The following is a 27,987-nucleotide window of genomic DNA, read 5'->3' on the forward strand; positions in this document are numbered from 1 at the left end:
AGGAGGCAACAACAGGGCCAGGAGGGGAGAAAGAGCCATCGGGGATCGGGGATCGAGGATCGGGGATCGGCCGATATGGGAGTGTGTTCCGCAAGTCAAGTGGGTCCAGCTTGTCTGGCTCTTGCTTGAAGCATCCCTCCTCTGGCTGCTGCCACTTGAGTTGGCGGAAGTAGAATTAACTGGCTAACTACACATAACTAATAACTACCGCAACCCTCAAACTAGTTTACCTAGGTTGGTGTGAAAGGGTACGAAAAAAGAAAAGACCCTCTTTTTCGTGCTCAGAGGGGGCTGTTTCAGCCATCCGGCCGGAGGGCATGACGACCCAGCCGACCGGACCGAGCCAAGTGAGCCCTCTCTCCTCGCTGCTGTTTCTTGTCTTTCTTCTGTCGACCTGGCAGACTGACTGGAGACGCATAAATATCCAAGTCCACGCACACGTCATACGTCATTCCTTTAGTTCTTGTTGCCTCTCCTCCATCTGGGCTCGGTCCCAGGCACTGCCACAGAAGTGCTCACCTGGGCAGCCACATGCACATTTCTGTCCACACAAGTCCTCACTTGTCCAAGTAGTTAGTGCATAACGATAGACATATGAGTTCTCACGTGCCTACATGAGATGATTAAAATCGCAGCTGAAAGACTACTGGCAGCCACCATCAAACATCTTACAACTAAGCCAAGCTAGGATCCTATGGCCTGTGGTGTGGGCTGAGGGTTAGCTCAACACCGGAAACAATGCCCCGAAACAGTCGCGTGGAGTTTACGAATTCGCCTTTGCGCAGGTCTACTTGGATGCAAGAATCATTTGGTGCAGTATGTACATGCAACAGATCTGTCACAACTCGATTCCCTCCCTCTGGTCCCGATCTAGCTACACGCGCTTATTTGGTCGCCTACTTGGTCACTTTATCAGTCGCAGGCAAGAAACAGACATAATTAGAAGAAATGACCTATGACGTCAACGCCCATCATGTGCTTGTCCCATGCCAATCCTGTGTCAGATTCATCTAGCGGGAGAGCGAGCTTAGGCTTTGGCTAGTTCTAGACTCGAGTCTCGGGTCCACGATCTTGAACTGGCACTCTACCTCCGATGCAAGCGTCTGGAGCCAAACGCCCGGGACACAAACCCTGCGCCCATTCCAGATCCTGTCGTTTTGAGCACGGAAATGGAGCCATGATGAGATGACGAGGAAAAGGAGCTAAAAAACAAGGGTTGCTTTTTTGTTGTGGCGTTGTGCATGTGCCTGTCAGTGGAGGTCTTGCTCAGCCACATTATCAGCCACAGCACCAAGCAACGTGAATCGCCGGCTCCTGTCCCTCCAACGATCTGTGTCACTTTGTCGCAAGTGCCGGTTGAAGTAACTGACTATCAAGTCAAGTATGTATGTACCAAGTAGTTAGTTAGCTACATAACTAGCAGGTTCCTTTAGTTTTCTGTACCTGCAGTTACACAGCACCCGCTTGCTCCTCTGCTTCCATCTTGATTTCTATAACGAATCCCCAAGGTGCGAACGTCCCCACAAAGCTTCTCTTGCAGCATGAATCTCTGCAGGCCCTGTGCCTTTGAGCGGTGCGGAGTCTGCATATCAGAACCAACCAACTGAGATTGTCGCTGTATAACTGCTGTCAGCTACCAACGACCTGAAGCCGCCGTTGGAGCACTGCCATTTCAGAAGAGCAACTGCTCGTCCAGATTCAAGTCCTTGCCTCTGAAAGACTTTGAAAGACTTCTCGGGGCCGAAGCTGAAGTTGTTGTCGACTCCGCATTGTGGTAGAGGCAGTTGCCGCTCATAAAAGTACAGCCATATAAAAATTTGCACGCCGGGATTTTTTACGAGCTGATCTTCTCTTCCTTTTCTTCTTCTTCTTCTTCTTTTCACCCACGCCAATCGCCAGAGTCGTCTTGCCATCCATTGCAAATCAGCCAGATACAACATCTCGCTGCCCGCTGCCCGCTGCCCGCTGCCCTCCGCCGTCCGCCTGTCCTTCTTTCTCCGCCGCTAACAAGGCTGCCTACGTGCGTTACTTCTCGCGTGAGTGCTCCGAGATATTTCCTCCGTTTGTTTTCTTGTCCTCCTCTTGTCTGTGGTCTGGATTATGGCCACCCCTGCTGCCCCATTCAAGCCTCACAACACGCCTGTGCGTCATCTTTACCACATGTTTGTGTCCCTTATATGCTTGCTTGTATATATACGCTCTCCATCTCTGCCAGGGAAGCATAGCATATGCCCAGCAAGGCCTCCACGGCAAAACCTATGCACGCGTCATGTCATGTAGCCTCCAGACAAGTTTCGGCTCTACATGTTCCCTGCCTTGTCTGCGGTTTGTCTCTGTATATGCCATATCCCCCGCTCTACAAGTCCTTGACGGGTGACCTTGACAAGTGTCTCCCCACCCTTGCTCGCCAAATGCCTGTACATACATACGCTGAACTCAACGCAGAGGCCTGCCTCTATTCTGAGGTCCCTGTCTTTGCAAACCCAAGCTTGAACTGGCTGCCTCTGCACTGCCAGTCCAATAGTCCATAATGCCTAATACGGTTCCGTTTACAAGTCTATTCCTGTCTAGAACCTGAGTCCTGTGGGCTGTGGTTTGTACAAGCTATCCTCTGTTGTCAGTCTCTTTTTCAAGCTTGCTTGTCTATGACATATTCCCCTTCCTCCATGGACTGCCCTCCCATCCTTGTCCACAAACGAAGCCGAAATTCGGACCCAACTGGATACACGCTATCCAAGTCTACATACAAGACTGCAAGAGGAGTCTGTACAAGTATGCACTCCTAGTGTGATACTTTTATCTTCTAATAGCCTGTTTTCTTTTCCTCTATTCACTGAATGCTTTGAGCCGTGCTACCTTTCTTTCCTTCTTTTCCATCTTCTTCTTATTGGAAATTGTACTTCTTTTAACATGCACTAGCTCATGGCCATGTTGAACAACAGTGTTTGTACACACTTGTTCTGTTGCGATTCACTAACTTCATATGTACATGTTATAAATCAACACCCTTCACACCCCCTCACCCGCCCTCCCCACACACCACTCTTCCGGCCGAGATGCTATTCTCTCGGTTTTTGGAGGAATAAAAAACAAACAGCTTCCAATCACTGGCCTTAAACTGCTCTTTTTTTTTGTACAATTATCTCTTTTTTTTTTCTCATTTTCTGGCCAAACTGTTTTTTTTTGCTTTGCGCGGCGTTTCTTCGTTTCGGTAGATGATTTTTTTTTTTGGTTCTCTGGCCGTTTATCTCTCCAGAGATCTCTTCATGTAGTATGCACTTCAACTGCTATTCCCAAATTCGACTACAAGTATAAGTGGATTTCTTGATTTTATCCTCCCATACTACAGCTAGTCTGCTGGGATATCCCGGTTAAGCCAAGATTTCAAGAACTTAGTCCAACACAACGGCCTCCTTCTGCCATAACTTTTTATCTCATCTGAGTTTTTCCTGTTCGGATTTCCTTTCTTTTCCTTCTTCCCCTTTGGCCCTCTGTTTGCGCGTGTCTGCAGATCAACCTGCTGTCCCATCCGACATTTCGATCTTGGTTGTTCCATTTTCGATTTGCACTTTTTGATACTCCCCGATTCTTTCCTCTCGTCCCTTGACTCCCCTCTTTCTTCAACTCTGACTTGTGAAGTTTACTACTTCTTGTTCTCTTTGCTTTACTACCATTCCCTCCCTTCCCTCTCTCCCTCTCTCCCTCTCTCTATACGTACCTCGCACCACACCGCATTTCTCTCACCTTCCCCACCTCTATTTATATCTCTTCGACCCCCTCCCAACGTGCTCGCATCTGCTTCCCCTCCATCTCTCTACCCACCTACCGCGAGCATTCCCACCAGACATCACAGCTCAGCCTTTGACAAGGAGATGCGCTACGGTTTGGAAAATCAGTTGTACTAATACGGGGAAGGATAGTCTGAGAGGTCGCCAGAAAATGTTGAACATGGCATTAAATCATGTTGCCTGGATGGAGGCAGTTGTCGCCACTCAAAGATTTTATGCTGCGACTGTCTTTGCTGTTTTCATTGCCATCTCTCTTGTCCACAGCGTCAAAACCTCAAGAAAAGCCTCCCAGTTTCCGCCCTCTAGTAGCAAAGTCTCGCCTTCCGCCTCTACCCAAATACCCTTCCTCCTCGAGACTGGTCCCACCGGTAGAAGAGTTTTCGTTTCCATCTGCGCCTTCGTTGCAGCAACCTTCTTCATTGATATTTGGTGGCTTCTTTCGCAAGCCAATGCTCTCAATGTTGATGTTCTTGATCCGAACTCGCCTTACTGGACCGACACCCCTCGCTTGGTACGATCCCACGACATATCGCCTTTTGCTGCTTCGATCTCTCGCCAACTTCCATATGCTAACTTCCTGCCCTATAGATGTACCTCTACAGTTCATTATCGCTCTTTGCCTTCTTTGGATTCTCTCTCAACAATAGCAAACATGGCCCGGGTATCGCTCATTTATACTCGTGGGTTGTCAGCTTGATCGGCGAAGTCATCATCATGCTTGGATACTGCCTTGGTATCCCATCCTGCTCCGACGAGACAATCACTAATGACGTTTGCTTTGATGACTGGGCCCAGGGCCGTGTTTTTATTTGCACCCTGCGCACCGTTGTCATCCTCGGTGTTTGTTGCATTTTGTTCGCCACTCTCGCACAAGCCTATTACCAGCACATGGCGACCTTAGCCGATGCCCTTTCCGATACCGGCTCCGAAACCTACTCACATCATGACGGAGACTGCGAGGCCGGCGAATGTGACGAGACTACGGTTCTTTTGACGAATTCCGAGTGTAGCTATGGGAGTACCAAGGCTCCTGTCAACACCCGGAGCCGTGATGAGGATGCAGGCTTTTATCGCCCCAAGAAAATACCCCAACGTTCTTGGTTTGAATATTTGCGTTCTTACAGCGTTTTTTGGCAGTACGTCTGGCCCAAGAACAACCCGCGACTGCAGTTCCGTGTCTTTTTGTGCTTCATGATCATCGTTGTACAGCGCGCTGTCAACGTACTGATCCCCTGGCAGATGGGTCAGTTGATGGACTGCCTTGAACGTGTCAAGAACTCCGGCGATACCTACACTGGGTTTGCCGGTGATTTTTTCTCAACTATCCCATGGCTGCCAATTGCTATTCTTGACTTCCTGTTCATGTTCCAGGGGTCAGCTGGAGTCTTGGGTGCCATTCGTCAACTTCTGTGGATTGATGTGTCTCAATTCTCGTACAAGGGAATTGAGACGGCAGCTTTCCGCCATGTCCATGGACTCAGCTTGGATTTCCATCTGGGCAAGAAGACTGGCGAAGTCCTCTCAGCCCTCAATAAAGGCGCTTCAATTAACAACTTCCTCGAACAGGTCACCTTCAACCTGTTTCCAACCCTCTTTGACCTATTCCTTGGCGTCTATTTCTTCTCAAGCGTTTTCGATGGTTTATACGGTACTATTGTCTGTGTCAACACTATTTGGTATGTGTGGCTTAGCATTAATCTTTCCCGTGCCCGTGCGGACCAGCGTCGTGAAATGACCAACGCCGATCGCGAAGAAGAGGCTGTGAAGAACGACTCAATCACTAGCTACGAGACAGTCAAATACTTCAACGCCGAGGAATTCGAGTACCGCCGATACGAGGACGCCATTGACAGATTCCAGCGTGCCGAGGCCAACCTAAACTACGAGACCAGCAAGATGACCTTTATCCAGGCCTTCGTTTTTAGCGGTGGTCTAAGCTTGGTCGTTGTTGTTGGCTGCTGGCAGCTTGCTCATGGCACTATTTCTGGTGGCCGATTTGTCACCCTTCTTTCGTACATGCTGCAACTTCAGAACCCTCTCAACTTCTTTAATCAGTTTTACCGCACTATGCAGCAAGCATTAATATCCGGTGAACGTCTACTAGAGCTGTTCAACTATCGGCCTACTGTCATCGACAAGGAAAACACTGCGGATTTGAAATCTTGCAGTGGCCATATTTCCTGGGACAATGTCAACTTTGCCTACGCTGACAAGACGACGGCTCTTAAAAATCTAAGCTTTGACTGCCCCCCCGGCACTACTACTGCATTTGTCGGAGAGTCTGGAGGTGGTAAATCGACTGTTTTCCGTCTAATGTTCCGCTACTATAATGCCACTAAGGGGTGCATTATGCTAGACGGTCATAAGATAGAAGACCTAACCATCGACTCGGTCCGCAGCCACATTGGAGTTGTTCCACAGGAGACAATTCTCTTCAACGAAACACTCATGTTCAACCTCAAGTACGCCAACCCTTCTGCCACGGATGCCGATGTATACGAAGCTTGCCGCGCAGCTAAGATTCACGACAAAATCATGAGCTTCCCTGAGCAGTACGAAACCAAGGTTGGTGAGCGGGGAATGCGTCTAAGCGGTGGCGAGAAACAACGTGTTGCGATTGCGCGAACAATTCTCAAGAACCCGCGTATTATCTTGCTTGACGAAGCAACTTCGGCTCTGGACACCCATACCGAACAGCAGATTCAGACTGAATTGGCTGCTCTCGGAGTAGGTCGTACACTGATGGTCATTGCGTAAGTTGGATGTCTCATACCACGATGATAGGGTGTATATATGCTAACTCATACTCTTTAGTCATCGTCTTTCGACCATTACTCATGCAGACCAGATTATTGTGCTAGATAAGGGTCAAATTGCTGAGAAGGGCACACACGATGTACTTATCCAGAAAAAGGGCCTGTACGCATCCATGTGGGAGCGCCAGATTCAGGCAGAAAAGGCAGCCGAGCAAACACGCCTTGCTCTGCGGCGCAAGCGGTTCCGCCACCGCCTACACTCGGGCTCAGAGCCTTCGGATGGCTATAATAGCATGTCGTCGACGGATTGCCAGGAGCACGAAGACTCGGATCATGCGATTGGCCCACCGAGCCCACCAACTACTACCTTGCCAGAGTCTGGTCAAGAAACCACCCCTCAACCACCACTGCACGAGACTTTTGAAAGAATATGACTGTGGCCAAGATAAGGCTGTGAGAAATGGTTCTTATTTTTTTACGACAACGATTCCTATGGCCCGAGTAGACTGACTGCTGGTCCTCGATAGCCGGTGATGCGACCAAGTTGCACAATTTCTTTTTGTTTTATGATTTCATGTGACCGAGCTAGAAGGCTTGGGCCGAGGATTGCCTTTGCTTCTCCGGCGTCAATCGAAGCCATTCTACCGGCCACCAACCACCATGGGGCCCAATACCTAATACCCACGGCCATTACATCTTGGCGTGGTCTCTGTTCTCTCACAAAAAAAATGCAGGCAGAGATCCGATGATTATTACAACACATGCATACCAGTTTCTGTTTCTTTTTTTTTTTCTTTTTTGTGCTTGAAGGAAAGCATCCGGCGTTGGCATCGATGGCTCTTGCCCGCCCGCTTTTGACCACGCCTCTTTTGGCAGTTATTTATTTTTCGCATTGGGGTTTGGGATCATCAGGACTTTACTGTGGCCTTGACTGGAGTTTATCTTTATTTTCTTCGTTTCTATTTCGCGCATTGGGAGGGATTTAGCATGATGCATCTTTTGTTTTTTATTGCTGTATTGGTTGTGCGGTTATCATATCATGGTGATGATGCGCTTCGGAGTTCTCCCGTTGACTATATTTATTTTTCTCGGCTTGTCTAATGTACACTATTATCACGAAGAGCGGGTGTGGTGAAAAAAGGAGAGAGATTTTTTGTCTATTGTGGATGCAGAGAGCCGGCACACCAGCCGGGACACCGGCCGGGACAAGGGGGCAAGGGGGCGGGGAAGCAATGTACTGGCTTCAGGGTTCACTATAGACGAGGCATCCCGGCCGGGGAAACAAAGAATGAAAACAACAACAACAACCATGATGAAAGAAAGCGCGCAATCTCTTGTCCGGCAGCTCTAGACCCCTTTGATTCCAGCAGCTAGGAAGCCCAGACTTTCGGCGGTCTTATCCTATCCAACTTCTAGTGCACGAGCTAGACTGCCACTAACATGATGAAAGGGAGCTGGCAGGGTGAGACTGTTTTTTTTCTTTCCCTGCGGACTATTATCTGACTCCCGGCCGATTGGATTTTGCTAGTTTAGACGCTGGCCAGGAGCGAGGAGACAAAGCGAGAGAGACAGAAGACATCACAGGGGAAGCGCGGGCTGGGGCTTGTAGGCGGGCTGTGTTGTCATATGGTTTGTTTCGAATGTGTTCATTGATGGCTTGGGAGACGAGGAACAGGGCAAAGCCGAGTTGAGCTGAACTCAACTGAGCTGAGCTGAGCCGGGCAATGCTTGTGCTTGTGCTTGTGCTTGGCCAGCGGCAAGGAAGACGGACGGAATATCACGAATCCAATGGGCAGACCAGACCAGGCCGGGGCGTCACGTCATGTTGGTGTTGGTACACGCAGGTAGATGGGAGGGGCGTAACATTGTCTCGATGATATATGTAGTTGCATGTATGTATGCACATCATCGTCCCGGGAGCCCAGCAGCGCCGTCTTGTTCTTCTTGAGAACCGCGTCGGATGCTCGTAGTCTTTCACTTCATCGCATGGGTGGACAAGCCCCGTTCAGGTCCAGCCGTCTACAACCCACACAACCAACTAGCTACTCTGCTGTTGTTGTTAATTTCTCTTCCTTCTGCACCCAACTCCTACCTGAATCCCTCTCACCCGCCTTGCAGCAAGCGCTGCATGGAGGGAGTCCCGCGGCTTGGTTCTCCACCTCTCCGGGAAGGGGGGGGGGCGGCGGTGGTGGACAGCAGAGGCTTTCTTGTTGGCCCTATTTTATTTAGGGGGGGGGGCATGGGCACGAGGAGTGAATGTAGCAGTGTCGACAGCATCTGTCAAGTCAGTAAAGACAGGGAATAAGAAGCAGGGAACAGGGATCTACCGGCTGTGAAGTTAGTTTGGTTTCTGGCGCGCAAGGTTAGGGTTGCGGAAACGAAAAAAAAAAAAAAAAAAAAAAACAACGCAAAGCCAACTGACTGACTATCTGACAAGGACTGCAGATCTAGGATCATCTTCCATGCTGGATATAACTATCTGTGGAATGTAGTGTTCCTATATCCTCGGGCCCTGGAAGTGGTTCTTTGCATGCGCGCTCTCGTTCTCGCTCTCACTTGGGCCGACGGACTGCACTGTCTGCTGGTAGCTGCGCCCCGCGGGCCTGTCCAAGTCCAGACGTCAAAGAGGCCCACGGACGGCCGCAGTGGCAGCCGGAGAGATTCCTGGCGCTGGGCGGCCTCTGCTCTGGGGGGAGGGACAAGCGGGATCACCAAGAAGCGAGAACGAGAGGCGCGTGGGCGTGCATATCAAGTGCTTCTGAGAAGAAGGACGTCAAATACATGGACAGCCCAGCCCGACTCCGGCCAAAGCTAAAGCCAAAGCCCCCCAGCCCCAGAATATGTGTGGCAGTATGCATACATCATATATAGCTCAGCGAGTGGGCTGGCTCCCTCGGCCCTCGGCCCTCTTGCTCTGCGCAAGAATGCACCACCATCTGGTTAACCGCCACCATCGCAGCTATCATTACCACTCCCACTCTCACTCTCACTCCCACTCCCACTCCCACTCCCACACTGCGCTGCTACATCGGTTCCATGTCCATCTCTGCATGTTCTTGTCTCCCCGTCTTTCCCGCCCGCTGATTCGCTGTCCTTCTCACGCATCCTCGACCTCACGTGATCCCTCCACCCTGCACGCCGCTCCAGGCCTGTGCCCCGTCGTTCGCCTTTGGCCCATTGCGGTTTTTTTTGGGGTTTTTTTTCCTGGTTCACACGGTAAGATACGACACTGCGTGCGTGTATGTGCATCCATATACACATGTATCTTTCTATATGTGCATGCACGGCCATTCTCTGGGGGGATGAGTGGCCATATATACTTGGTTATACACAGACTCGCTGCTTTCATTGGCTCTTTATTTTTTCTTTTGTTCCATCTGCCCCCCATCCCACACTGGCCGCACCCGGCACCCGGCCTAGATTCGCTTCAGCCATGCGGCCAGGGCCTAGGCCCCCCCGGCCGGCGGGCCTAGAACACCGCCGCATCTGCAGCGAACAAGACGCGCCGGGGCGCCGAGGGCCCGTGGCACTGCGGGACCGGGCTTTGGTGTTTTCTTCTTTCCTTTCCTGCCGGGGACAGAACTGCGTGTGGGAATGGACGGCAGTTGGGGGGGAGGACCTGTGCTGCTTTTGCGGGTTCGTTTGCTTGTTTATTCTCCAGATTTGCTCGGAAAGATACAGGCCAGGCACGTTAGACCGTCCGTTTGTGTACACTGGAACTCACTCCCCGCTGCCCGCTGCGGACTACGGGAGGTGACCTGTCACCTTTATCGAGGATACTTGGCCTAAGCGAGTGTGGATATAGTGCATGGCATGGCATGGTGTGTAGTATACGTCTAGTGTCTCCCAGTCAGCACGCGTCGCGGCACGGCTTTCCCTCTCCCCTTCCTTCTCCGCCGCCCCTTGTTCTTCCTCTACTTCATACCCGAGATCCGAGACCCGAGAGAGCCAGAGAGCGTTTTGTTTTCCCCGTTCATTGAGTTGCGTAGACCTTCCTGTTCGAGTTGACTTGCGCCTGGGCTCTTGATCGACAAACGTTGGAGCGTGTAGCCTTGTACTACTACTACTACTACCTACTGCTGGCTTGGCTGAAGCCGGGCGGGAACATCAGGTGGGATGGATGCACATGGCAAAAAGCAGAGTGAGGGACAGAGGAAGCAAAAACAAGGAAGTGTGCGCTGCATGAACGCCCTGTGCATAAGCCGCATGTGCTCGATTCCTGAGCACACAGGAGCCAACGGCCATCGATATCGACCGTTGACACCAGACCGATGAATGTCATTAACCCCATCATCACCCCAACCCTAAGACGGTGTAACGACGTCTCTCTCGCCAGCTGGCACCCAGCTGGCCACGCTTGGCTCTGAAGACGTCATCAAGCGACTACCAAATCTACCCACCCTCAGCCTTATCCCTGATGGCTCACACGATCTCTCAGCCTCATACCTAACGCGCGATACAACAAGCACCTTTTTTTTTTTTTTTCTTTTCAGACCGACGTCACGACCCGTTGTGCAGCAAGTCTAAAAGAATTAATTGTACAGTTCTTCTTTTTTCTGGGCAGAATTCTTGACTGCTTGACCCTTTGTCGCCTTTCTGCTTTATTCTTTGCTTTTTTCTTCTTTTTGTTCTGTATCACGAATCCTCTGGTTTTATGTACTTTGCCCATTTATCCTCGACCCAATATCGCCCAGAACCGCCCCAGAGCTCTCCTTCTAAACATCCCGCCTGGCTTCGGACATCCTACCATCCTCCCTGTTCCCCGCTCCCCATCTCCGGGCTCTGGGCTCGGTCTCTCCTATCCCCCCTCCCCCACCTCCCAAGAACCAATGGTCTCTTCGGACAACGTCAACGTGCCGGCCGCAGCCGGCGGCTACTCGGCGGCTACCATTGACACGGACCTGCGCACCAGCATTAACATGACGCTGCTGCGGGACGGCCACGTGAACAAGTACGTCCATCCCCTCTTCTCTCCCTCCTACTCAGTCCTAACTAACTCCCCCCCCCCCCATAGAATCCAAGAACACCTCCTCCAATCCCTCAACTCCCACTCCGCCGACTGGCCAACCCTCGTGCAGACCCACGCCCTCGCCCTCCTGCGCTCCGGCGAAGCCACCTCGTTTCCTGCGCTCCTGCGCCGCGTACTCGACGACGTGCGCACAGCCAATGCGCCCGCCACGCTTGCCGCCGCGCTCTCCTCCTCGACCGACAACGACAACGATGACGACGCCGCCGCCGCCACCGCCGACAAGCAAAAGGATACTCCCGACTCGTCAGCAAAGAAGAATGGCACGCCCGCTGGCGCTGGCGCTGGCGCTGCTGCTGCCAATGGCGGCGCTCAGGCGACCACCGCTAATGCATCTAGCGAAATCGACTTGGCTCTACCGCGGGCTGTGATGCAGAGCGCGTTGCGCGTGACGCGCGAATGTCTTGAGGATGTGGTTTCGGTTGAGGAGGCTTAGAGGAAGAGAATACGGGGGGATCTTCTTCTCTTTTATTCTCCTGTTGTTTTATTTGTTTTTTCTTTTGGTCGGTTGGTGATGCTGCTCTTCTTTTTCTTTTCTTTTCTTCTGCCCGTCATCATCAAAACACCACAGTAGCACAGTTGTTCCTTTTTTTTTTTTTTTGCATGTTACGATACTCCATCACCATGTCTGTATTTGCCTTCTACGTTACTCACTCTTCAACCACTTTAAAAACAAAAAAAATATATTCAACTTGTTCGCCTTTCCGCAGCAGCTCATGGCCACAGGTGACGGACACACTAGCAAGACACGAAAAAGCATCAATAAAAACACATAACAAAACCGTGGCGCAACTCGGCGAAAGCATAAATGTCAAATGCAAAAAACGAAAGAAAAACCAAGTACCAAACAAACAACTCCAATCCCAGATGGCAAAGCGCCTTTGTTTGCTCCTATACCCTCCTGGCCCTAGCAGCTTGAGAAAGTCCCTCGGTGATACATTATAGGTCGGACAGTACTACCTGCGGAAAATAAACCAAGGAAAGAAAGAGACATTGCAGAGTTCCATGGGCCCTCCAAGCATGCATTTAGTCGTACAGATCGTCATCGTTGCCTGCATCGCCAAAGTTGTCGCCGCCGTTGGCCGCCGACGAGGCAGCCGCTTCAGCATCGGGGAACTTGAAAAAGGCGCCGGGACCAGCAACCTTCATCTGCTGAGAAAAGGCCTCGTACCGGCGGATCTCGACGTCACTGACCGAGCGGCGAGCCATCTGCATGGCCTCTTCAAAGTGGTGGCGAGTCAGCTGAGGAACGGGATCCTCGCCAGTCTCCTCGTCAACTTCCATACCAGCCTCCTCGAGCTCCTTGGTGCGCTTAATGTCAGCCATGATAGACTCCTTGATGGCAGTCTTGACAGCGCGCTGCGTAATGAAACCCAGATCGGCACCAGAGAAGCCGTGCGTCTTGGACGCAATAAAGTCGAGGTCGACATCGTCAGCCACGGGCGTCTTGCGCAGCTGAGCAGACAGAATGCTCTTGCGGCCAGACTCATCGGGCAGAGGAACGTAGATGAGCGAGTCGAGACGACCAGGACGGCAGAGAGCAGGGTCAAGCTGCTCGGGACGGTTGGTAGCACCGATAACGAAGACGTTCTTCTTTGAAGTCATACCGTCCATTTCTAGAGCATTGTCAGTGTACATTCATCAACCAAGGGACGCTAACAACTTACCAGTTAGAAGCTGGTTAACAACACGGTCAGAAGCACCGCCAGCATCACCGACAGAGCCACCACGGGCCTTGGCAATCGAGTCCAGCTCGTCCAGGAACACAACGCAAGGGGCAGCAGCACGGGCCTTGTCAAAGATGTCACGGATGTTGGACTCAGACTCACCGAACCACATACTCAGCAGCTCGGGACCCTTGACGGAGATGAAGTTGGCCGCGCACTCGTTGGCAACAGCCTTGGCAAGAAGCGTCTTACCAGTACCGGGAGGGCCGTAGAACAGCACACCGCGGGACGGGGACATGCCAAACTTGAGGAACTTTTCGGGGTGGTCGACGGGGTACTGGACGCTCTCCTTGAGCTCCTGCTTGACGGTCTCCAGACCACCGATATCGTCCCAGCGGACGTTGGGGACTTCGACAACAGCAACTTCGCGCAGAGCCGAGGGGTTGGAAACACCCAGAGCGAAGCGGAAGTTCTCCATGGTAACACCGAGGGAATCCAGCACTTCGGCATCAATAGTATCCTCATCCAGATCAATGAGGTCCATCTTCTCACGGATCTGTTGCATGGCAGCCTCCGAGCAGAGGGCAGCCATATCAGCACCGACATAACCGTGGGTCTCAGCGGCAATCTGCTCAAGGTCAACGTCGTCACCCAGCTTCATGTTCTTGGTGTGGATAGACAGAATCTCCAAGCGGCCAGTGGGGTCAGGAATGCCAATGTCGACTTCCCGGTCGAAACGACCGAAACGGCGTAGGGCAGGGTCAATTGAGTTGGGACGGTTGGTGGCAGCCATGACGACAATGTTGGCACGGGCCTTCATGCCGTCCATGAGGGTCAGAAGCTGGGACACCACACGGCGCTCGACCTCACCGTTGGTCTTGTCACGCTTGGGGGCAATAGAATCGATCTCATCAATGAAGATGATGGCAGGCGAGTTCTTCTCGGCTTCCTCAAAGGCCTTTCGCAGGTTGGACTCGGACTCACCGGCCATCTTGCTCATGATTTCGGGACCGTTGATGAGGAAGAAGAAGGCACCAGTCTCATTGGCGACAGCACGGGCCATCAGAGTCTTACCGGTACCGGGAGGTCCGTACAAAAGAACACCACGGGGAGGCTTGATACCAATGGACTTGAAGAGCTGGGGGTGACGGAGAGGAAGCTCAACCATTTCACGAATCTGGGCCATCTGCTTGCGGCAGCCACCAATGTCGTCGTAGCCAACCTCGTTCAGGTTGGATTCCTCGTCCTCACGCTGGATGGGCTCACCCTCGCAGTGAATGATGGTATCTTGGGCAACAATACCAAACTCCGGAGGGTCGACCTGGTCGACTTTGAACTCGACCTGTCTCATACCACCACGCACAGTGAAGATGTCACCCTGGCGCACAGGGCGGTAGGCCTCGCGGAAGTAAGGAGCCAGGAAAACATCAAAGAGGGAGCCGGTGATGCCCTCGATAGTGTCGGCAATGGGGAGGACCGAGATACGCTTGGCCTATTGTGGAGTGCAAAAACGCCAGGTCAGTATGATAAGAATGTCTCGCCTTGCACTATTTCTTAGTCTGTCAACTTACGTATTTGATGTCGGGGCAGGGAGAAATGGTGATCATGTCGCCGTTCTTCACACGCAGGTTGTGGCGGACGACTCTGTTGATGCGGGCATTGCCCTCCTCTAGCTCCTCGTCGGCAAGAACAATGAGCACCGTGTCTTTCCGCTTCTTTCCACGGACCAAAACGGTGTCGCCACGAAACAGCTGGAGGAGGTCCATGGTCTTCTCGGGAAGGGCAATAACAGAGTTGTCGTCGGTGCCGCCATCAGTGACACTACAAAGCGGGATTGTGGTTAGTTTTGGTGGCCGGAAGATGGACACAGAAGAAGCAAGACCCGTCAGAGCCAGAGCGGGCGTGGTGGGTGAGTGATACGTACATCAGTTGGTTGTCCTTCTTCTTCTTTTTCAAGATGGCAGTCGCGACATCGTTTTCCTGCATGGGTCCGTTAGTATTCGATTGTGGGGGTTCTCAGAGGGCGTGAGAGACTAACGTCCTTGACCTCGGCGCCCGAGGGGTCACTATTGCAGAAGAAAGGCTGTTAGCTGTTGTTGTGGTGGCAATGACGCAGAAACTGACGGCGACAATCGCAGGCGGCGGGGGCACGACATTGGGCGAGACTTACGTCAGGTTGACCTTTTTCTTGTGCTCTTCGCTAGGAGCCATGATGAGTGATTTGCAGGGTAGGGTAAAGAAAAGCTAGTTGGAAATGGGATGCCGGAGCACGATGGCGATGAACAGGCGAAGTGAACTCTGCACAGCAGACGAAACAGAGCGGGAGGTCGGAGAAAGTTAGAGAACAGCACGCCAAACAGGGCCTATCAGGACAGCGGGTTGGGAATTGTTGCGGGCAACAGGGAATCAATAACGACAAAAGGGACAAGATGGGATTTCCAGCTCGGCAGGAGGAAGTTGGCGAGGTGGGCGGTGGGCTGGGCGATGGGCTTCCTTTTTGTAGTAGCAGAAAATCCGGACTATCTGTAGTAGCCAGTTGACTGGTTAACTGGAGTTAGCTGGTACTTGTACTTGTACCTCAAGCTAGACGCCAGGCAAGCCCAAGCCGGCCAAGGCAAACAAGGCAAGCTCCAGCACACCTGGCGAGTTATTACAGCATCTATCGCGCTGCAAGTGCCCAAACCGGCCAATTATCGGGAGCTGCCATCACACAATGCCCCCACTTCTCTCGCCCCTCGCTGCTTAGTCACGCCAGTGGGGTACCTGCTTGCACACCACAATTTTGCCGTAGGTCCAGGTACCAGCCACCTTGCGCCACACGGACTTCTTGCGGGAAACCATCAGAGCACCAGAACATCAGAAGAGAAGCTTCTAGCTAGTCCTACCCACTATAAAGGTGCCACCTACATACAAACCGTCACAGGCAGCGGCCAGACTACGCAATCGGTGTTTCTGGCTGCTTCTGCCACTGGCGTGATGTGATGCCCGCTATCAAGTCCACCTTTGGGCCCTGTTTTTCAGGTCGTGTCCCCTATGGGCCAGCCCTGGTGGTTACCCAGCCAAGCCAAAGATCTCTCTGGGAATAGGTTGCCCTTTGGTGACGACAAGTCTGTGAGTGACATCATCACTCATCACATCACGGTTTTGTCATCACTGCTTCTAGCCTGGCAAATAACAATGTCGTCTAGATTCCCAGCTCCGGTCACCCTGATGTATAGTTCTTAAACGTAGCCACTCAAGTTATGCGTTGCAAATCTAGGCACCCGTTGCAATGCGGATATCAAGACAGCAATCAGCTCACGTGTAGTACTTATCAGCACTAGACAATGTGAATTGTTTTGTTGTATTTCAACCAGTCAACTAGTCACACATGTACACATGTGTGTACTTGCAACCCTATAAAACACACTATCAACACTCCAGGGATGGATATATGTCCTTTCCAACTACCTGCTGTACCTGTACCGACCTCGTAGCATCAAAGGCCCTCTATTTATTGATAACACCTAATTCTTACTCTTCCCTCTCAAAGTTACAATTTAGATACTCTGCAAAGTTCTCTCGTATCCTGTCCACGGCCATGTTGCCCACCATCTCCAGCCCAATGCCGCCTCTATTCAACCCTATAAACGCCCTGCGCAAGCGTTGGAGGTGAGGCAGGCCCAGCCTCCTCATCGGCAGAGAAATCACAATCTTCTCTGCACCATCAGAAGCCCGCGGTATGCTGATATCACCGCCGCCGTCGGGGTCTTGCTGATCCAGTACCATCTTGACAAGCCACTGTGTTTCCTTCTCCAGTATGTACAAGTAGTCGCCGCCGCCGTCAGAGCCTCGCTGTACCGTAGCCTGGTTTGGCCGGACGATCTTGCGCTCCTCGCCTGCAATGGCCGCCCATATCTGCGCAAACGTCTTGTTTGTCTGTGTTTCGTCGTCGTCCCACACAAGCGAAAAGAGCGGGCTATCCCAGCGCGCCATTCCATTGGGCTCCTCGTAGCGGAACACCAGATTCTCCCAGTTTGCGGGCTCATATGGCTGCTCATCGTTTCGCGGTACTGGTGACGTGCTCTCGCCAGCGCTCGCTTCTACGCTGCCAGATGGTAGGATTTTCGAGCAGGCCGCTGCGTGCTCTTGTCGCTTGGCTAGACGCGCCTCGTTTACAGACTTTGCTTTGTCGGGCATGCAGCCAATCTGTAGGACAACACTGGGCGTGCGTTGGGCCTTGGCTTCGCAGTACAGCTGGTATCGCCAACCCTTGATATAGTTCAGGCCATCCAGAATGACAACGTCGGAGTCAGACAGCACGCGCTTGACCGCCGAGGATATCAAAGCCCGGGCATCCTTTTCCGAGGAATTGGCCGACCGGGCGTGCTCGGGCACAATAGAAAGGTCGTAGACGGATCGCGATATCGACAGCGTTGAGTCGGAGATGTAATGGAGGCGGTATTTTTTGTTCTGCTCGAGCGCTACTTGTTGCGACAAAAAGTCATGGAGCTGTTTCGCGCGCGTAGTCTTGCCCGAGGTCGGCAGACCAGTAACCATGATGAGCTGGAGGACCGGCCAGTTAGAAAGTCAGTCACATTGTCAATAGAGAATGGGATAAGCATACAGGCATGGCTGCAGATTTTTTGTCAGAATGCGGCTGCGAGACTTTGCACTGCAGGTAACTCTGGTATCGTGAAGATTAAGGGAAAGCAGGGCCTGGTGGGCGGTGGGGGTCATTGGAGGGCTCCAGATTTTGCCAGTGTCGTCATGGCTTGGGGCGGACTAGAGGTAGTTATCGGTAACCTTAACACCGGAATATTAGGGTTGCCGGGAGCAGCTTCTTTTCCTTGTGCTTTCCAGAACACCGAAAAGACCACGGGCAGTCAGAACTCAAGCTCGGTGTAGTTAGCTACATAACTATCTATTAACCATGTCTTGGTATCAAGTACAAAGGAAATTCATCGTCATCAAGATCGTCAAAGTACATAAACAGACAGCATCATCGCAGATTGCCTTTCCACTTCCCTCCCTCCTTGCTGCTCTCTGCCGTAAATAAACATATGAGCAAAAGCGCTGAGAAACACACGATACATGCTTTGTGAAAGACGAAAAAGCAAAAAAGCCACCAACCGTTGATACGTCCCAGCAAACAGCGGGAACATCACAGCCACCTCCGCGGAGTCTACATGACACTGCAGCACTGTTTCTGGACAAAGCCCAGCAGCGCGCCCAGCAGATCGGGCGACTCCTGTTGCTGCTGGCCGCCATGCGCGGGCTGCTGGTGGGACTGGCCGTGGCCGCCGGAATGGTGCGGCTGGTGGGGCGGCACATAGCCACCCTCGTTGAGCTTGACGATGATGCGGCCGGTGTTGTGCTCGTCGGTGTGGTACTCCAAGCCCATGCGATCCAGGACCTGCTCGACGGCCGGCTTGATCTTGGGGATGTTCCGGTTGGAGTGGATGCCCTTGCCGACAATGACGCACAGGCGGGCGCGGCCGGCGGCGCGGTCAGCGTTGATGCGCTCCTCGACAATGCGCTCGGCCTCGTCGACGTACTGGCCGTGCAGATCAATCTCGTCGTCGTCGATGCGGCCCGGCGCGTTGTTCTCGCGTAGAACAAAATCGCTGGCCTGCCGGTTGTAGTCGTCCATCTTGGCTGCGTGGCGCTTGCCCTTATTGCTCAGTTCTTTGGCTGCCGCGCCATCGCCATTCTCGTATGCTTCGCGGGACTAAGCCGGTGACGGACCGTGTGGTTAGCCTTGGGTTGCTTCGCTGCCCCGTTGCTCCGGGTCGCCTCGTAGCCGTCGAGGCTTCTGTGGTTCGCTCCTTGTATGGACGTACCTGTTGGAAGCACTTGTTGCGCTTGGAAGCCTCCTCGTGCGCCAGATCTCGCAAGCGGTCGTACTCGGCTTCGATATCGCCACTATCGTCGTGGTGGAAGGCTGGACAACCAGACGAGTTTCACGTGTCGGGATTAGCATATTTTGCAAGGCATTGTTTGGGCTGGCCCGGGTTGGGCTGGGTTGGGGTAGCACGGTGTTTGGCTCTGTTTCGTTTCCCATTTCGTCCCGGCCGCTCCTCGCATGGCAAAAGACGCAGGCCCATGAGAGCAACGTGCTGGGCCATCCATCATCAGATCAGCTTCGTTGGGCTTCTCTTGCGCAAGGGCGACTTTGCCAGCGCTTTTTATGGGGTAACTATGCTGCTCACTCACCGCGTTGGCCCCGGGTTTCCATCTGAACAGACATTTTTCCCCGTCTAGTATTTCTTTTTCGCTCGTGATTGTGTAGCTGGCTGAGAAAAAAAGCAAGGGTGGGAAAAGAGAAGAAAAGGAAAAGACTAGCAAATTGGCGATTTTCAGATCTCAACAGCTGCTGGCGGTGGACACAATAACGAAACGAGAAAAACTCTAACTAGTTGGCTGCTGGCCGCTATGTTATCTCTGCCCTTTGCCTTTTTTTTCTTCTGCATGTATGTATGTACTACTGGCAACAAACAGTCTAGCTAGATCCTAATTCAACAGACTACAGGGCATCCGTCAATGATCCGCTGTGTCTGGAACCAACCAGCCCAGCCCAGCCCATCCTGAATTCCATGTTCAGCTGGCTGCTGGCCTGTTCTCGTCCGGGTCTGCCTGAACTCTGGTGGCAGCGCCTTGCCTCTATTTGGGACACCAAAAAAGGGTTCCTACGTGGCTTCGGATCAGTTGGATTGCGCCAAAAAAAGCACAACAAGAGAGCCTCGGATGAAACCAATTAGCATATGTAGTTACACATTGACTAGTTACACGCCATTCAGAGATGTAGACACAGAGTGCTTTTGCCACTTTGAAGTACCAGATGCCGGCATGATATTTAGGGTTAGGACCCTACACACATCAACGACAAACCCAAGTCAGCCAGTTTCATCCCACACAGGAATACAGTTTTGCCGGTCAGAAGTCAAATATGATGTAGTTTCATGTCTGCGAAGCTTATATAATGTACTGTCTGAGTAACTGTGTGACCACACCATAACCCAGAGCTCTGTCGAACTCTGTCAGCTGGATGGGCTTGAGTTGATATGACACACGATGTTTGTCAGTCCCCGCAATCACGGTTTAGGTACTGAACAAATGGATATTGGGTCTTGGACAGATAGCGGGCTCGTTTTATGAAGGCTTGCAAAATCCAAATCGTGTCTAATCTCAATGTCAAGCTGATAGCCAGTGACATATAAAGAAGTCAGCTCCCAACAGCGGCACTCTGCTGTAAAGCACTTCTGAAATGGTTCTTGGCCAAGAGAAGAACTAGCTGGCCCAATGACAAAGTAGCAGTTCTGCAAATGGTCCGCCGCCCAATATCAGGAGAAAGTTCGTCAACCTGTAAGAGGCATAGTTAGTGAGTGACCAAAAATGACATCATTGATGCCCTCATTGAAAGCCGATGGTGGGCTGGGGTCAAAGGCTGTTGACAGCTCAAATAGTTGGGACCCTCAAGTCTAACTTGTCGTTATCTGCATGTGCTACGAGCTATATCAACATAGCACTATATCTACTCCAATATTGAATTTACTATCTATCACTTCACAAGAAGATGGCGAGTTCATGACAGGTCCCCAAAAGATGACATAATCAGAAGCAGGTCATCAGTAGGGTGCAGTAAATCCTATCAAAAGAGATAGTTTACGGAATCTATTGACCTCTCACTCCAACTTTATACTTGAAGACCTCCCTTGAATTCCTCACCATTCAATTTCCTCTGCTTTTTGTTGCCTCATTGTGTTTTGTTGTCTTTACCAAGCCACATCTGTGTGCACCTGTATAGCAACTGGCCAATGCTCCCAGAACTCCGTATTAACGGTATTAATTTAGGGCAAACAAGACACTTGCTGGCCAAAGCTGGAAAGTTTGTTAGTCAACACTGTGATCCTGTCAATTGAGGTAACAGAGCACTGGATGCCAGGAATGTTCTCTGTTGTTCCCAATCTCGTGAGCAGTCATACCTGGCTAACCTGTTTATAGATTGGTGCAGGTTTATGCCAAAAGTAATGTTTCTCTCGCCGTTACATCCCCAGTAGGCCGAAAGGTCTCGGCTAAACACAATATGCATTTATTGCTTGCTACTTGGTCGTGTCAGTAATATCAAAGTTTCGAGTTTCCACGTGTTGGAATTTGAGTAAGTGAGACATCAAGACATTCCAACTGTGACAATTTGGAATAGAGTTCACATAGCTAACCCTACGGTTTCGTCTTTAGTAGGGTCTATAAAAAAACTTGTACGACAAACGGGACCATTGCCATTCACATGCTACGGATGAAGATTACGCATCCAGTCATCTATTATTTGCGGACCAGATCGTATTGTTATGTATGTACGCAGCCTGGCCATAGCATCCCATTTTGTCTGAAGGTAGTTATATATAGACGTACAAATAGGGCTGGCTATGGAGTGAAGAAAAACCAGCCAAGCTCGGCCTATCGGCACCAAGTCTGGTGATGGCATGGCATGAAGATAGAACTACACACATAGGTCGCAAATTAGACACGCTTGATGATACGCGCCTTTCCTGAAGCACAAATATTGGAGAGGACGCTAATTCTGCATGTAATAACTGACAAGAGCGGCCTTGAACAAAGCGCGTGCTCATAAATGTATGTGCGCGCGCCAACGTGCTTCCATGGAGCATAACTACATAACTTTACAAAGTTATAGAAATGAACAAAAGGGCTCCGTGCGCCAAACGCTGCACGTTGTAACAGGTGTATCTGACGGTGACTTGCAAGGCTGCAACAAGAGTAAGATTGCAAAGGACTTTGAACCTCAATCTCAGAAGTGCAAACCGCCAAATTGCTGTCATTGGTTTGCGATGGACCGTGAGAGATGGAAAGGCATAAAGTGGCTCGTGCACGTAAATGAATGGAAGATGGACAAGGGGTTGTTGATGTTGTTGACGTTCGTTGAACTGTAATGTTCAAGGGTGTGATGATGCTTTGTGTAGCATGTGATTAAAATGCAGATGGTGCCAAAGGAGTGGCCCATCTATGTCGTTTCAATTCACAGTCATCTTGAAATGATGCTTCTGGGGTTGTAGCTAGGACTTGAAGATTGCCATGTGAAGTAACCCTTTCCATAAAGAGCATCATCAGGTCACAGTTAGAGGCTAAACGCCTGCATAGATCATGAGATAATCTACAAATAAAGCTCTACTAGTATACATATACAGGAACAGGAATGAGTTGCAAACTGTAGTGGCAGATATGCTGAGCTTGATATTGAAAATCACGAGGATCTTGAAGGTGACTTATACTTGGACTAGTATTAGAGGGAGAGGGGATCACGGGAGTGGCTTGCTTTGAACCTCTTAACCATGTGGCAGTGTGGTCAGATGCCTGCAAGATTGGCTGTGCTCCTGGAAGTCTCGCACATCTCAATACGGACGGCCCTGAGTGAGTCGTAGGAAAGTAACGTGGCTCTGAACATGCCGGTTTCAGCAGTGCTTGTCTTTGAAAGTTGTGACTATAGCTGACTAACTAGTTAACCAACTATAGAGACTGTTTGATGTACTGAAAGCAAGCATAGGAGGAGTAGCATTGCATATTTGTCAAAAGTGATGGGTCGGAGATGCGCGACAGAATGTTCGATGGCTAGGCAAAGCGTTCCCTAGAATGCACAGATAAGGGGTCTTGTTACATGTGTTGATGAAAAGCGGTGGCCGCTGAGTTTGGACTTTGCCCAAGAGAGAGGGATACGTGGGTATTTGAATCAGCTTTGTTGCAGAGAACGAGAGAATGTTGGTACGCATGCACAAGCAAGTGGCACCCGACCCGGGGCTGTAGAGTAGATCAAGGCGGGTTGGATGTTGTACAAACGGAAACGGCATTGAAAGGCAGTAGGGCTTGGTTGTGTGTCTGTTGCAAGTGCTCACGTCACTTGTTCAGGACGAAACAAACAACCCCGCGAGTCCTGATTTCCGAGTCACTTGGCGGATATCATGAGGCGGCTATGGCTCCAGCGTCCACTGATGGCCATATCAATGTCACTTCAAGCCAACCCATTATCCAGCGGGGCGGCGAGGAGAGGGAGGACAATGTGGCGGGGGGAACCAACAACAAGCATGGTTGGCACGTGTTCTTGTGCAGGTGTATAACAGAGGGTATGTCTACAAAACATGACATGACATGAGAGAAGCTTGTGTCGTAGCAGCAAGACTAGAAGCGTGGAAAAAGTGACAAGTGCAGGGCAGCTATAGGGCAGACTTCAAGGATTACAAATAGGACTGGGATCGGGCGATACGCCATCACATTGATTGATGGAGCTTGAGTGAGTGGGCGGGCGAGTGGGCAAGGAGCCAGGCAGGACGAGTAGTATCAGAGACAATACAAGACAAGAGAATAGAAGAGAAGCACTAGAAAGGGAGCGAAAAAGAAAGCATAAAATAGGGGAAACACGCAGCTAGGCCCAAAACCGACACAGTGAAGCCACTGTCCACAGTCCACGGCGGCGAGACGTTTGATCCTCATTTAACGGGCAGTGATACCGGAGACAGGTATTAACTGTAGCCAACTAGCAACTAGCAACTAGTTGACTAGTTGCTAGTTGGATGCTTTTTTGCCAGGCCATGTCGTGTCTTGCTATTCCAGAATGGGCGAAAGAGGAGTTTGATGCCGAGGGGACAGGCGTCAAAGCGGCAGAGGCACAAGTGACAGAGAGAGAAGGATGTGGAGAGAGAGGCAGCTAGTCGCAAGGCATAGCAAGGTATGGGCGTAGCGGGGGAAGGGTGTAGTACACACACAACTATGTCTGTATGTATGTACATATGTGTGCAGTTATGTATGTACTTGTACAAGTGCTTGCGCCAAGCTGAATCGGGGCAGATTCCGGGCTTTCTTGGTGGCTTGGCTTTATTGGTTTGGCTCACGTTTTCTTTCTCGGGGCATGCAGTCGGGGGGCGAGGGGGGGCTTTTTCTTTTTCTTTTTCTTTTTTCTTTTTCGCGCCTTGGATTCATGATTGTGAATGGCCAGTCCATTGGGACGATGCGGAAAAGCCACGCCCGCCAGCAGCAAGTACGCTTCTTTGGGGAACTATACAAGTGCTGGTAGTTGGTTATGTAGCTAGAGTGCTAACTTGTAGATCCAGAAGTGTCCATGATGCCTCGGTTCAGTGAGAGTGAGTCCTAGGACAGGGTATCCCTGTCCCACAGACACTTGCAGGCGTCGCTAAATATTTCATCTTTTGTGTGTGTCCTCCGCAACGACCCGCTGGTTGGTGGTGGTGGATGTCTCTGGGCCCATGCTTCCAGTAAGGTCCGGCATAAAGATAAAGCCATGAAATGATCAGACCAAGAAAGACTTGAGCTTCGACCAAGCAATTGTCAAGGCTATCAGGAACAGCGCAAGAACAGACAAATGTCGTTAAAGGAAGACAATTTTACCGGGGCCTGGGCGTAGCTCCTGGTAGACTGTGGCACGCTGTGGCGGCTTTGGGACCAAGCTTTTTTGGGTGCTTCTTTTCTTCAATCTCGTTGTGACTGATTCGAGGTGTCCAGTGCTGTCTGGGTTGCATGTTTTGGGCAGTTGTCTAGTAACGGCGGCTGTGCTCTTGTTGTATTGTTGGGGCTTAGTTATGCAGAGGGTGATGCGAGGGTTTCTAGAAGGTCAGGGGAAGTTGTGACTATGTGATGGAGAGGACAAGACGGCAGAGCTGGAGGGAGAGAGAGTCTAAGGAGCTACTGGCTGTTTGTGAATCTTGATCTTCTTAATCTTTTTCTCCTTCTTGTTCCCGTCTTGTCATGTCGTCGTCTGTCTCGGCCGCCATGTCGTGTGGTATGCACAGTGCGGACACCACAAACACGCACGGTCGGACCACTGATTGGCCGGATCCTGGCTCAGCTCAACTGCAACACGAACAAATCTCGATAAAACATCAAAGCAGAACCACAAAAGAACAGGCAAAAAGGGAGCCAGCAGAGAAAAGTAGCCAGGGAAACCCGCGGTCGAGATCGGTCTTTGTGCTCGCTTGGGAGGTGCTGGATGCTGTATTTTTCTTTCTTCTTTTGCTTCTTGTCGTTCTTCTGCAGCTTCTGTGGTATTGTGAGTACTGGCGGTGCACAGAAGAAGGAAAAAGAAAAAGAAAAAGAATATGAAGGAAAAAGCAAATGAGTATTCATGTCTGTCGGTATGTATAACTAGGTAAAAACGGTGTCCGAGAACGACGGGTCGTCATGTCATGCACAGTTTAATCAATCAATTTCCTGGACGTGGTTAAACACCAGGGGCCATGGCCACCTCCACCTCGGGTTTGCACAATTTGTCCCTGGATGTAATTATGTAGTCATGTATGTTTTTACATGCTTTGCTTTGGCCTCAAGGTCACGGTCGAAGCAAAGTCCAAGTCGATACAGACGAGTGTGGCTCATCCAGTATGTAGGTATAGTTGATTAGCTAATGCATAGTTTAGTTTCCAGGCGTCTTCGTCCCACGCTTTGCTCAGCTGGCCCGGGCCTTGATAGATATTCTTAGTTCTCTTCCTCGGCCGCCTCTGTCCAGGGACCGTGACATCCAAGCTTAACTCGTTCTCCCGCTCTTCTCTGCCAACTAGCATGTAGTTAAAGCCTGGAAGGAGGGAGGCCGGCCGCATGGCGGAACAGGAGTGTTTTTTCTTGGGCTAGTGACAGGTAGGGAACACGCCCGTAGGACTATTCCTATTCCCATTCCCATTCCCATTGCCCCATGGGCCATGAGAAGAAGCCCAGAAAATTGAGTGGTGCGCGGAGAAGGAAAAAAAAAGCCGCTACCTGGCGGCCGTGTGGTCGTTTTTGGGATGAACTTGCAGCAGCAGAATAAACGTGTCGTAGCAAGCAGAAAAGGGGGAGGAGAAGAGAGAGAGGAGAGAGAGGAGAGGGTGTAGTTGTGTATGTAGTTAGTTATGTAGTTAACTATGTAGTTATGTAGTTGGCCACGAGCAGTGGGTAGAGTTGTGCTGGTACTTGTGTTTTTGTGTCGTACAGGCTTGGCTGGTGCTCTCAGAACACCGCAACAACAATAACAGCAGGGCAGAGTCTGTTTGAATCACGAAAGAGGACGGGACAAGCAAGGCGATGTAGGCGGGCGAGTTTTGTTTTGTTTGGTCAGGGAGTTTCCTTTTGTCGAGGTTTATTGAGCTGTGGTTCATCATGAGCCAGCCCAGTGAATTCAGTTGAGAAGCCTATATGTAGTACATGCTTTAGTGTATTAAAGCAGTGTATTGAGCCCTGTGGGCCCTGGGGAGCCCTAAAAAAAACACCTGCACACCGGCCGCTAACAAAAAGAAAACAGACGGCCGGCGTCAGACAGGACTTCAAGCGAAGGATTCCAGCACAGGAGAAACATCATCTAGTCTCGCACTGTTCGCCTGTAGCGTCCCATTGGCCCAGCGGCCCCTGGATGTGTTGGCCCTTTGGCTCTTTTCTTTTTGCGCAATCAAGAATGTCGAGTGTACCCCTGTTCCAAGCGTCGATATATGCAAAGGCAGGCTGACTGACCAACTGACTGAATGTCGCCCATAGTACAGCACAGTACAATGCCCGACTCGCCTGGTTGCGGCCTACAGTGAGCAGGGCTGTACGCTGAGAGAAACAGAAGTCAAGGCCGCCGCGGGTGTGCATCGAAGCAGCAGAAGCGTATCCCTTGCTGCAGTCTGGGGCCTGTTCTCTCGGGTGGGAGGACGCCAAAGAGCAAAAGAAACGTCGTATGATTGCGACTAGGTTTGAGTGTGGTGCTAGCCAACTAGTGGAAAGTCTATCAACTACTGCGCTTGGACCCTTTGCTTCACAAGCAAACTTTGTTGAGCTAGCAAGAAGAAGAAGAAGAACCAGAGAGACAGACAGACAGAGAAGGCGTGCATCCCTAGGAGAAAGTGGCCAGCCACCCCTGAGCTGGCGCACCGCTACCCGCTGGCTAGGCCGTTGTTGGCGTTCCTTGACCGGAGAGACCTTGACGTAGAGGAGGTACCTGTACAAGTGCACATGCACGGAGGCAGAGGCAGAGGGAGCGCACACAATACGCACATGTCTGTCTGTCTGAGTTCTGTCTGTATGTACTTGCTGGCTGATACTTGTGCCTCTGCCTCGCTCCCTCTTTGTACCTGTACTTCTGCCTCCCATCCCTTGACGCTTTTGACGGTGCCCCTGCCCTGGCGCGTCTTGGCCCTTACTCTTGCTGCACAGACCGTGCACAGTGTGCAGAGTTAAACCCCAAACAGGAAACCGTCCTGTCTCTGGCTCCCAGACCAGACCAGAGTGCCCCTGTCTTCGTCTACAAGACCGTGTCGCTTGGAGCTATATTTCACTGTCCAATTTACAGTTGCTTGCCATAGCTGCAGCGCACCTACTTGCTGCTCTTGTTCTTGCTCCTGCTCTTCTTGCGACTTCCCCTCCGTTCTTGTTCTTGCATCTTTCCTATCTTCCCTCTTTCCTTCTGCACAGGCGTGATTTCCCTAGAACACTAACCAACTGCCTACCATTTTTGTGTGCCAGTCGCTCTTTCCGTGTTTCCCCAAGGCCCTAGAAGAAAGAAAACTCTCTTCTTCCCTTCTTCAACTCCTGCTTCGCTTTTCATTTTCTTTCTTTCTCTCTGTTTCTTATTCCTGTCCCCTTCTTCATTTTGTTATCCACCAACACACACCCGCCCCTTCAATTCATCCGCCTTCACCTCAACACGCCGATTTCGTGTGATTGATGCGCCGTTGTCACCGCTGCTCGACATTCTAATCTCCCCTTTGCGTTGCTTCGCCTTCGACGCTTCTGTACAT

The 27,987-nt window shown here is 51.2% G+C and overlaps 5 protein-coding genes across 5 annotated transcripts; 2 read left to right on the forward strand and 3 right to left on the reverse strand.

The window, feature by feature from the left end:
• Window positions 1-3,939: 3,939 nt before the first annotated feature.
• On the forward strand, window positions 3,940-6,978 carry BROUX77_003005 (uncharacterized protein; the record flags this gene model as incomplete). The annotated part of the gene is made up of 3 exons (XM_073747609.1): window positions 3,940-4,299; window positions 4,377-6,541; window positions 6,603-6,978. 3 exons carry the CDS (start codon window positions 3,940-3,942, stop codon window positions 6,976-6,978), a joined length of 2,901 nt encoding a protein of 966 aa, XP_073608087.1.
• Window positions 6,979-11,373: 4,395 nt separating this feature from the next.
• BROUX77_003006 (uncharacterized protein) lies at window positions 11,374-12,006 on the forward strand (the record flags this gene model as incomplete). The annotated part of the gene is made up of 2 exons (XM_073747610.1): window positions 11,374-11,495; window positions 11,559-12,006. 2 exons carry the CDS (start codon window positions 11,374-11,376, stop codon window positions 12,004-12,006), a joined length of 570 nt encoding a protein of 189 aa, XP_073608088.1.
• Window positions 12,007-12,596: 590 nt separating this feature from the next.
• On the reverse strand, window positions 12,597-15,448 carry BROUX77_003007 (uncharacterized protein; the record flags this gene model as incomplete). Its single annotated transcript, XM_073747611.1, has 6 exons — window positions 12,597-13,186; window positions 13,238-14,729; window positions 14,809-15,058; window positions 15,162-15,217; window positions 15,276-15,303; window positions 15,408-15,448. 6 exons carry the CDS (start codon window positions 15,446-15,448, stop codon window positions 12,597-12,599), a joined length of 2,457 nt encoding a protein of 818 aa, XP_073608089.1.
• A 1,302-nt stretch (window positions 15,449-16,750) lies between these two features.
• On the reverse strand, window positions 16,751-17,776 carry BROUX77_003008 (uncharacterized protein; the record flags this gene model as incomplete). Its single annotated transcript, XM_073747613.1, has 1 exon — window positions 16,751-17,776. One exon carries the CDS (start codon window positions 17,774-17,776, stop codon window positions 16,751-16,753), a length of 1,026 nt encoding a protein of 341 aa, XP_073608090.1.
• A 625-nt stretch (window positions 17,777-18,401) lies between these two features.
• On the reverse strand, window positions 18,402-19,466 carry BROUX77_003009 (uncharacterized protein; the record flags this gene model as incomplete). Its single annotated transcript, XM_073747614.1, has 3 exons — window positions 18,402-18,947; window positions 19,060-19,160; window positions 19,433-19,466. The coding sequence occupies 3 exons, from the start codon at window positions 19,464-19,466 to the stop codon at window positions 18,402-18,404; spliced, it is 681 nt and encodes a 226-aa protein (XP_073608091.1).
• Between the last annotated feature and the right edge of the window lie 8,521 nt (window positions 19,467-27,987).

The sequence above is a fragment of the Berkeleyomyces rouxiae genome, assembly GCF_048999995.1.
Source record: "Berkeleyomyces rouxiae strain 22BRR77 chromosome Unknown BrBRR77_ptg000002l, whole genome shotgun sequence".
In the NCBI taxonomy this organism is placed as follows: Eukaryota; Fungi; Ascomycota; class Sordariomycetes; order Microascales; family Ceratocystidaceae; genus Berkeleyomyces; species Berkeleyomyces rouxiae.